Source organism: Oculina patagonica, unplaced genomic scaffold (assembly GCF_052425735.1).
Source record: "Oculina patagonica isolate OP01 unplaced genomic scaffold, crgOcupat unplaced38, whole genome shotgun sequence".
NCBI classification, from domain to species: Eukaryota; Metazoa; Cnidaria; class Anthozoa; order Scleractinia; family Oculinidae; genus Oculina; species Oculina patagonica.
The window spans coordinates 38,637-50,020 of record NW_027558232.1 but is presented as its reverse complement, the minus strand read 5'-3'; the positions used below and the strand labels follow the sequence as shown (position 1 = coordinate 50,020).

At 36.7% G+C, this 11,384-nt stretch overlaps 1 protein-coding gene across 1 annotated transcript; it reads right to left on the bottom strand.

The window, feature by feature from the left end:
- Nucleotides 1-331: 331 nt before the first annotated feature.
- LOC144640608 (tRNA pseudouridine synthase Pus10-like) lies at nt 332-9,087 on the bottom strand (the record flags this gene model as incomplete). The annotated part of the gene is made up of 10 exons (XM_078499704.1): nt 8,999-9,087; nt 8,741-8,863; nt 7,725-7,799; nt 5,285-5,371; nt 4,978-5,012; nt 3,287-3,398; nt 2,612-2,673; nt 1,101-1,149; nt 642-724; nt 332-472 (listed from the first exon to the last, which is right to left on the bottom strand). Coding segments are annotated over exons 1-10 (785 nt in total), but the record flags the coding sequence as incomplete, so codon positions are not given.
- Between the last annotated feature and the right edge of the window lie 2,297 nt (nt 9,088-11,384).

Genomic DNA, 11,384 nt, shown 5'->3' with positions numbered 1-11,384 from the left:
CTCGAAGATAAATTTCCTATCTCTGTGCAACCATGTATTATCCTCTATTTATCCTGTTTATATGTTAGATGAAAAATGTAAAATTGAAAGGAAGTCAGGAAGTGCAATTATATAATTTTCCTCAAAATTCACTGGATAGTCTGAGAGCAGCTTACAATGTATACAGTGGCAAAAAGGTCATAAAAAAAAACTCAGGCCCCATCAAGATCCAAACTGATATGATGTTTGCCATTTCAGTGCAAACACACTACCATGTGTGACAATAGGGATGAAACCACTGGAAGCTGGTCAATTGGGACCTCAATTTGACTTTATTAAGTTAAAAATGTACTCATTAAAAAAGCTTAGTTTCAGATGTGATTGAAATTTGATTGAAGATGACAAACCTGCGATATAAATTGAGTCATGAGCACATGTAATCTCTGACAGCTCGCTAGGAGACTGGGGTGACTTTGGAGGACAATCCACCACTCTGAAACAATAATTCAACCCAACAGAACAGCAAGATATAACAATTTACCACCCACAAAAACATGTAAACACCTACAATACAGAAATGAAGAAAGATAAGAGTGATAGAAAGTTCTAAAAAACCAAATTTGATTAGTTCAGTTGGCAAAGGTGTCAGAGTATATCTCTACCCTTTCAGTTGATCGACTGTTGTCAATTCTGCGAGTGCTCTTTTCACACCAGCTGCAGTCGCTGTTCCTTCTTCTGGATTGTACTGCCAAACAAAACAGAACAAACATTTTTCTTTAACCAAATACTATTTTTATCATAGAAAACGATTAATCAGTCAGGGGAATAAGTGCCGGTTTTGGCAAATCTTTGTTGAAGCACTCTAAGAATTTCCGAATTATTTCATCCAATCAAAAACTAGCACAGGCACTCACGAGTAAGCCGAAAACAATCGTGCCTACAGTTGTACCAATACGTCATGTTGCTTAGCAACTTCTGGGACGAAAAAAGCAGGCTCAGTGACTTCTCAGAGAAGTGATGTTGCCATTAACTGGCGCTTGTTTCCCAGACTGTAATTATGAAATTTACATTACAACCAGTATAAAAATACATAAAATTCTAAAATGATGGACTAAATGTACCTTTTGCCGTTTTCGCCTTTGCCGAAGTCTTGACTTGGGTGGCTCGATTCTGTTTATTTTAACAAAAAGAGTATTAACAGTTTATCAGCCTATCAAACTGAAAATGCTATCAGCATGTCTTAATCAGTATCACATTTACAGGACATTATTTTTATGTTTCTAAAATTCGGCATGCAAAATATAAAAGGTAATAACTTGTGAAACACTGCTACGGCTCTTTATACTACCCAACACTCTATTAAAAAAACATGGACACTCATATATTAGCCTGCGAGCAGGCTCACCTTGGGGCACGCGCGAGAGCTACACGGGAGCGGCATAGCCGCGAGAGCTACACGGGAGCGGCGAAGCTGCGACAGGTGAGCGACGTCAGCCGCGAGTGAGCCTGCATCGATCTCTACTAATTTTTCACTTCCACCCCGAAAACCGCAGGAACACTGATAAGCCAATTAAGTTTCACCGGAAATAGAAGTTTGACAGTACAGGAACGTTGACAGCGAATAAGCCTGTTCGGTTTCAGATTTATCGGGAAAATTTCAATGCAAACTTTCCATAATGTCGGTTATTTTAATGTTGCACCAAAGAAAAAACCGCATGTTGAAAAAACCTCTTCTTCCTTCGGTTATAGATTACTGCCGACTGTGTGTGTGTTCGTTAAAAGTCCAATAATATGGAGTCTGCTCGTGCGATTGCAACAGAAAATTTGTTTTAAGCGTCAAAGCAGAAAGGTTTCGCCGGTGTTATCATCGCTTAACTGTGCTAACATGTTGGTTTACAAGTGACAGCCTCCGCGAATAAATCCGATAGAGTTTGCCAGGCTTGTGCACGGAAAATAAGAAATATGCACCAGCTGTATTCGTTTGTAGCTAAAGCGCTGCGGAAAGGGGAATCAAATGCGAAGAAAGCGAAGACCGATTCAAACAAAACGGCAAGTACATCTCAATTCATGAACAAACTTTTAACAGGGTATCCTGCTCCTTTTTTAGGTTAAAATATAAAGCAGAAACAGACTAGAACTTTGCTGAAACATTAGAAATACACGCACTCGACTCTCTCTCCATTATTGCTGATTGTTGACGACTGCGGTGGCAAACTGAACGACTCTGTGGGGATCTGATCGCACCTCATCAAACGAAACAGATTGACAGTTTTCTCACCTTTCTCGCCTTTTGGCCAATGGTATTTCACTTTGCTCAGGCAAAGCAGAAATAAAATATATACAGAGATCAAAGCAGGCTCACTTTATTGGCGCCACTCCCTGCCTTATCGCTACGCTCGCCACTCGCGCCTGTCCCAAGGTATATTCGCGCTTGCCCCAAGGTGAGCCTGCTCGCAGGCTACTCGTATATCTTTGTCTGATTCAGACTACATTAATTATTTTAGTAAAAGAAACAAAATTTAAACAGACTGTGGGGTGTACTATATATTTCAACATGATGTTATAAAAGATATTCCACATTAATTTGTACTACAATCTGTGTCATAAAGCTGCAGTGCATAGAGACACTTACAGGAATTCTAATTCTCTCTCGCCATCTTTATGGGTAAATGCCAGTGATATCTTGAATGGACTCTAATAAAACAAGAAAAACAATATCCTTGTAGTATGACAACTTCTGTAGACTTAACCCAATCACTTGAACCAGAACTAAGGATTATTTCTCATAAATGAAGGCAGGATGAAAGGGAAACAAAAAACAAAACAAAAAAACATACAAAAAAAACTTAGTTATAAATAGCAAAATTCTTAAGGCAATATGCTGGGCAGTGACCAGTTTTAGTCCTGGTACACATAAGTGTTCCATTGGGAAAGCTTCTTCAATCTCTAATTTAACATTAACTGGAGTACACTTTGCCTTTTTGCTGGATTAACATAAGAGTCTCCACAGCCCTGTTCTAGACTTCACAGTGGCATGTTTCTTTACCTATAAAGTAGCCTATACATGTAGCTGGCAGGATTAGCACTTCCCAATTCCCTCATAATTTTACAGCTGTCTCTGCCATTCACCATAAACAACACTCACACTCGGTTCCAAAACCTGCCAGCTATGCAGGCTACCTAGCTATTATGTGACATTCCAGTGGGAAAAATTTCTGTCAACCAATGTCTTCTCCTACTCTCCATTTCTTCCATGGGATCACACTGTACGACACAGCTACAATAACTGTTTTGACGAATGGCTTACCAATGGCTTGTAATCAACTTGTAAGCTTTTTTCAAGGGTTGGTCCATAAACCCATTTGAACACATCTTTGACTGTTGGATTTTCATTCAACTCCTTTTTGTCAAAAATGGAGCTATTATGTGTAACAAAAAAAGAGTACTGTTAGTGTTGATTTACAGTCGACTTCAACTCATGCTAATTAAGCAAGCTTGTTTAATTAGCTTGCCATTTTTTGCCCTCTAACAAAGATGTCCCAAAATATATCCTGTGGAAAATTAACTGACTTCTCCTACAGAAGATGTACTTGGAAGGCATGGTGGCCTACTAATTAGTGCCATAGATGCCAAGTCTCACGCTTTTGGCGTGAGACTCACTCTTTTGACCCAATCTCACGCAACCACGCCATTCAGACAAAATATCACGCTTTTTTTAAAAATACTACAAATTGAGGAAAAAGTCTCATTAATTTAAATAAAGAGATATACTTTCAGCTTTACTTTGGTAGAGATGAACGCTAATCGAATGGAGAAGAGGTTAAAAACAACAAACGCTTGCCCAGAATGAAGGAAATTGCTTCTCTGCAACTTACATTTTTAAAAATTTTCTTGGGGAGCATACCCCCAGACCCCCCTACAAGTTCGGCCCTCTGGGTCTGTCACGTCTGACTATTGCCCTTCGGGGCAATTCAATTTCTCACTCCATACCAACCAATAAACTTGGCATCTATGTAGTGCATTGGTAAGATCACATGATAAGGGATTGAGTCTGACCAAGGTCATTGACAGTGTCACACATTATTGGAACTAGTTTGTCCAGCATGGGAGGCGAAGTGCCATAGCATACAAGAATCTGGATTGTGCAGTCTAGGTTCAAACCTTAGACACTTTCCTCTTACTGGTAGAATTCTTTATTATAAATGAATACAAAGGAAACATGCCCAGAAACAAAGTCTGAACTTACAATTTGCCTCTCTGTGCCTCTCTCTCTCCACCCAGGTGTATATTAAATTGGTACTGGCAAATTTAATGCTGTATGGAAGCCCAGGGTGTGTGTGTGTGGTGGGGGGAGGGGGGAGGGGAGGGTATAGATGTTGGTTGTGATCTTCAGCTATTTTCAAAAGGTACCTTATAACATGAAATTTTTGCGGCACGTTAATTTCGCGAATACATTATTCCAAAAAAATCGCGAAATTAAAGTGACGCAAACAATAAGTGTCGCGAACATAACATGACACAAAAATTAAGTGACTCACATTATGTAAATAATCAAGAAAGATTAGTTTTAGTACCACTGAAGGAAAGAATCTTCAATGTAAATGGATGTTGTCGTCAATTGACTCAAGAACTTACAATAACTCAGGCACGTACAAGCATCATCTACTTGTAGATATAGTGGGAACTTTGTTGTTGCTATTGACAAGATTTAGTCCCGCCCTTGCGTTTTTGTTAATTTTGACGTTATTGTTCCTTTGATGAAGTTGTTTTATTTAATTCAAGGGCATGTTAAATAATACTACCACGGAAATGTGTATTGTGTCTTACTCAAAAACGCGAAATTAATGTGATTCAAAATACAAAATTCCGCTAAATCGCGAAATTTAAGTGTCGCGAAATATGTGCACCTCAAAATCGCGAAATTAACGTGTCGCGAAAATTTCATGTAATAAGGTAATTTACAGACAAGACTAAAAAGATAGACATAACAGAACATACCTGTAATTTTCTTGGAGAAATAAGGAAATCGAATGCTGTAATATGAACAGAAATGAATTAGACAAAAACTCTGTTGGTGGTGACCTTGATTGGATTTTACTTAGCATGTACTGAGAGTTAAGATTTTTAATTCTTTCCCCAAACTTATCCATGTGTTGAATTATTAAAAACAAAACAGTAAAAAAATCAACCCAGCATAAAGAGCACTTTTGCTTATCTAGATCTTCCACTGACAGCAGAAAAGAGCAACAAAAATAATTCAATACAAGTTATGTCTGTTCACTATCAGGATGCATGTAACACATACCTGTCGAAGAATAATGGAATGTGGTAAAGAAATAGTAAACATAAAGTTCTCAAATTGGTGTCCAGCAGCCTTGATTGAGGATTGCATCTAAAAAACAATATTATTATAACAAATTGAACAATAATTGCTTTTATTATTAACTTGCACATAATATTAGAAATGCTTATATCAAGACCAAATTTTAAATCTTCAAATGACAGATGAACCTGTCCACGCTCTAGGTACACACTTCTCGTACGATGACAATCTGTCAGACCAAAGAAACTTCTTCGACAAGCTGTCAAAATTACAGAAGACTTTAAACTTTTGGTCTCAAAGGGATATCTCTGTTTATGGAAGAATAAACATTGTTAAAACTCTAGCCCTTTCAAAAGTCATATTCATCTGCAGCTCCATGGAAACGCCACTACGATTCGCTGAAGAAGTGAATAGAATGATTTTCGACTTTGTATGGAGCCACAAACCTGCGAAAATCAAAAAGTCGACTCTGATAAAATCTAAAAAAGAAGGTGGCTTAGAAATGAAAGATTTCCCCATTTTTGACAAAGCTCTAAAACTAAACTGGGTAAACCGCCTATGTTCAGACCACGACGCTCCATGGAAATATATTCCAACCTCTTTCCTTGCCAACGTCGGTGGCACTTTCTTATTTCAGTGTAACTATGACTGTAAGCTTCTTTGCCTAAGTGAACACCTCCCAAGATTTTACAAAGACATCATAGCCCACTGGCAGAAAATCACTGTGACCGACCCTCAAAATAAATCTGAGGTACTAGAGCAAGTAATCTGGAACAATAGGTTTCTAATTGTTAATAAAAAATAGATTTATTTTTCACATTGGCATCAGGCTGGAGTCACGCACATATCAGACTTACTTAACACAGAAAAAAATCACTTTCTATCTTTTAATTCTTTTTGCGAAAAATTCAAGACTAAGTTTAATTTTCTACAGTATTACAGCATCATTTCTGCTTTCCCTCGCTCGTGGAAAAAGCTTTTAAACTCTAACGACCAACTACCCATAAAACCCCTTGATTCAATAAGCGATTCGTTGAGTTGCAAAACTCTCTATGAAAAACTGTTATCCTTGGAAAAGCTATCTCCCCCCACAGCAGAAAGGAAACTTATTGAATATGGGGTAGAGAAGAACAATCTGTGTAAGGTTTATCTTTTACCTTTTAACGCTACAAAAGAAACCAAAATGATGATGTTCCAGTACAAGATCATTCATCGCATCCTACCTACGAATAGCTTATTACATAAGATGAAGAAAGTTGACTCCCCAACTTGTCCTTTCTGCCCTACCGAGCTCCATACCATCTGGCACCTTTTTATAGAGTGCACTCAAGCAAAATCTTTCTGGGTAGATTTTCAAGATTGGTATAATGTTCATAGTAGGAAAAGAGTCCATCTTTCGAACTTAGATGTCCTATATGGTATATTGGACTCTACTCGTGGTTGTTTAGCCCTAAACCATCTTATTATATTAGGAAAATACTTTTAATACCGTAACACCGGCCTAAAAAATAAAGTTCAGTTTAACGAGTACATATCCCTCGTTCGCGACAAACTATTATTAGAAAAACATATTGCTATCAAATCCGGTAAATGCGATAACTATATATATCAAGAAATGGAATTTTTTACAAAGCATTTAGTTTCCTTTTGTTTTTGTTTCTCGCTACATCGTTCATTTTCTTTCGTTTTCTCTCTGTTAACGATTATAGGCAATGTTATTTGTTATTATTTTCTTTTTGCATTTATTGGACTCTAGTCCAATTAGTAGTATTGACTTTATAAAGTAGAGTAATTTTTGTAACTATTTTTTCACACTGTCTAAGCTGTACTGTAAAGTAGCTCCTTTTGTAAAATTAGACATCTATATTTTGTAATCATCGTAATGTTGTATGTTTAATGTTGTAAGTACTTGCAATAAAAAAAAAAAAGAAAAAAAAAAAAAAGAAATGCTTATATCAGGTTTTTTTTTATTGCAACACACACACACAGAACGATTCTTACAAGGTGACATGTTCACTACTAATTACTTACTATACAAAGCTTCACTAATTACTTACTATACAAAGCTTTACTAATTACTTACTATACAATGCTTTACTAATTACTTACTATACAAGGCTTACTCTACTTACAGTACAATACACTGCTTACGTTACCTACATGACAATTAAATTGTTTACTATCAGGTTTCTGTTTCAGTCTTTTTGATTATTTGTACTCAAACAGTTACCATGCTATGAGATTTCTTTGGTACTGGTATCTTCATTTTTGCCTTGATTGCTCGAATGGTTGGCAGAAAACGTCCTAAATTTTTAAACTTTTCTTTATTTCTTAATTGAAATTTAAACTTTAATATTTTGTAGGACCTTACTGAAAAACACCGATGACACCACCACCACCATCATCATCATCATTAACTCACCTTATCAATGTAAACATTTTCATTGCTCTTTTCCAAGATGCCAAGACAAGCTATACAAGTTATCTTAACATCTGCCTAAAGAAACAAAAATAACCCCAAGTGCTTTTATTCAACAGTTATTTTCCAAAAAAAGAGGTGCTAAGGGGAGATGGTATAGTAGGGGTGGATTCAGGACTTTTCTTAGGAGGGGTGCACCACTAAGGAACAGGAACGGCGGAGCCGAGGGGGCTGGGGGGCTTTAGCCCCCCCCCCCAGAATTTCCGAAAAAATAAAGACTTATTAAGAGAAGGGTCTTTTAAGCCCCCCCCACTTCAAGTCTCAAGTCAGCCCCCCTACTTGGAAAATTGCTCCGCCGTCCCTGAGGAATGGCATAACTAGGGGTGTCGAATGGTAAATGCAAGACTTTGTGAGACGGCGAGACTGATATATTTTCTGCGAGCTGGAGACCCTTTTAGCCTTGCAAAAGAAATCAAGACTCCAAGAAGGCACCAAAGAAAAATTCAAGATGACAAGACCCCTGAAATTTGGCTAAAATTTTGCAAGACACGCATTTTTTTGAAGGACCATTCACCACCCCTGTAACTGACTTTTTTTGGCAGAGTATCAGTTTTACTAGAGAGTCTCAGGTCATCTCAGGAAGGGGGGTGCACACCCCAACACCCTCCCCCTAGATCTGCTCAGGCTGTACAAGTAGATGTTCGAAAGATAATTCAGTTTAATATCATAGTCCTCCTAACTGATAAAAGCCTCACACTGCTAGAGCCTTGTTCCACAGTCTAGATAATTTAATCGCTACAGAAATTAAAAGTTTTAAGTAAACAAAATTGAATCAAGGAATTTGATTGAATATGGTTATAATGAATCAATGTTTGATTCGTTTTGTTAGAAAGCTACCCTTCCATCCATTACAGTATTAAACAGCTGTACTCGGGCATGACTTTGCTAAACAATGTTAAATGCAATAAATTTATGATCTTAACTATCGATCCACTTGACGTAAGATTGAATCCTTTTACCTCATGAGAGTTTTCGTATAAAGAGATGTTCCTCTCTCCAAGAAGACGCAGACAACATCTAGCACAACAGTTCATTTCCGCTAGGGCTCTCGCCGCCCGCATGCTGCAATCTTCTTCTTGAGGCTATATAAAGTAAAAATGATTCGCAAAATATAGTTATTGAGATAAGATAAGGCATCCTGTCAGCTGATGCATCAGATTACGAAAGCGCATTCATAAAAAAATGATGTTTTAGTGCTATAATTAAAATATATTTACCTTCGAATCGTCCGCCATTTAGCCAGTGTCGGCCAGTACGTCATATAACGTGACTGTAATGACTACATAAAAATTTAACCAAAGTGTTTTTAAGACGGAATCCACTATGAATTCGAGTAATATTTATTTAAATTGGACAAAAATCGACTACCAGAACAATTTAAATCCTATTGCGTTTATTTCCTACCCTTTATTAAAAGTAAAGATGTAAGTAATTATCCGTGATAACACCAACAATAATTCCTTATCAGAGTATGAGAAAATGAATTTCAAAGTTCACAAATTATAGGCAAAATCTCACGTGTAGCCATTTTGTAAGTCGCGAAATTGGTTTTCGATGTTTGGTGTTGTTAGAAAAGATTTCTTTTGATAAGATATTTGAAGCAGTAACACAAAAGTTTGCAATAAGGTGTAAATGATTTTGGTGCAACAATTTCTTATCAGATTCTTAGAGAATGAAATTCAAAGTTCACAAGCTATAGGCAAAAGCTCACGTCTTTTAAGCAATTCAGTGGAACTTCGAAATTGGTTTTCGATGTTTGGTGTTGTTAGAAAATATTTCTTTTGATAAGATATTTGAAGCAGTATCACAAAAGCTTGCAATGAAGTGTACATACATGAATAGTGAGGTTTAGAGCGCAAAGTGTAAAAACTCGCTCGGCTCGCCCGTGCTTGCCTCGCTCCTTGTCGCGATTAGTGACCAAAACCCTCCCCGTATATGTGTGTGCAAAATCGCGAGCGGCACCAAGAAAAAAAATGTCATTATTTTCAAACGAGTTTTTTGAAAAATTAAAAAAACTTGACAGCAGCGTTGTTGCTAACGTTTTAACAAGCTGAAAGACATCATCTTTTTATAAAATGAAAAAAAGCTCTGTCGGACTGAACTTTTATTTCAACATGTCTTCGCTGCTTCCAAGTATTTTTTTTTGAAGTTTTATTTTTTCTTCTTTTTGTATCTGTTCTCGAATTTTTTCAAGATCCGGCTCTGAGTATGTCTTTTTTTTGCTTAAATTTTTTGTAATGTGACTTCGAACATTTTCTTTGAGTTCCATGTAACGAGAATATTCATCCAAAATAATTTTGAACTCCTTATCATCAACTTTATTGTCAATGAGAGCGGCAGAAACAAGTCTATTGACAGTTTCACGTTTAGCAACCGCAAGAGAAGTTATTTCGTTATTTTTTGTAATTTTTGGTTCAAGTTTTTTGCTTGCCCCAGTGAAAGCGGCAGACAAAACGCCTGTAATAGCCGCACATGCTGCGAGAGGAACGCTAACCGGCAAACCAACTACTGTCAACGCGGTGCCAAGACTGGAAGCAGAGAGAACACTGGACAAACCGCCCATTGAAATTGCAGAATAATGTAAAACGGACTTTACCTTTTTATACTTTTTAGAAACATCACGGTATTTATCAACTTCTTTGTCAAAATCTGAACAAATTTGATTGATTTTTGTTAACCTAAAGTTTTCTGGCATTGAAGAAAACTGTTGTGTTGGAAGTGCTGGGTAAATTGACTGTTTCCCATCATGCAAATCATTTTCAACTTCGTAAGGAGACTCTGATGGAGCGCTTGGGGGAAGAACGTTCAAATGAGACATTTCTATATTAATATTTTTTTTTATTTAATTATTTAAATTCAATCTCAAAAGACAGAGGCAAACCATTGAAATCGTAAATATTACCATGTTCATCTCGAACAGTAATCTCTAAATTCTCAATATGCCTGTCTCTTACAACGTCGCGCAAAACAAAAGCGTGTTCAGAGCTATAGTAAACATTTTCGTGGGGCTTGCCTTTTATATCAAAACAAGCTAAAACATCTGAACCTTTGCCGTTGAAAATGTTCATTTTTTTGTCTAAAACATCACAATGAATGATGTATTTTTCTGGTGAATTCCAATCCTTAAAAATACTTTTAGAACTAAAATTCCAATTTCCTCTGCAACTTTCAAACAAAAGACATGATATATTTTCATCGGATAATAGTTGCGATTTTTCTGGTTCATAAATTACATATTTTCCTTCTGGTGAGTACAATTGTGTTTCAATATTTACGCTGATTTTTTTAAATTCTTTTTTCATTTCTTCGTCAAAACCTTCCATTGTGTAAAATCCAGCTGGAATTTTTACTGATTTATATTGTTTGTCTTCACCTCTTATCCATAATGTACCTGTTTTTAGAAGATTAAACCAAGAATTGTGAATGCTGCAGCTTAAAAGCCTTGCATATTGTATTTTTTCAAGAGGAAATTCAAAGTGAACATTGTAAGGATTTTTTGTGGTGACAACAGTTAGCACAACCATTTTTATAATTATCTTTTAAAAAATAATTATTTAATATAAAATGGCCCCTCCTGTTCCTACAGCTGGCGACAACCCTCAA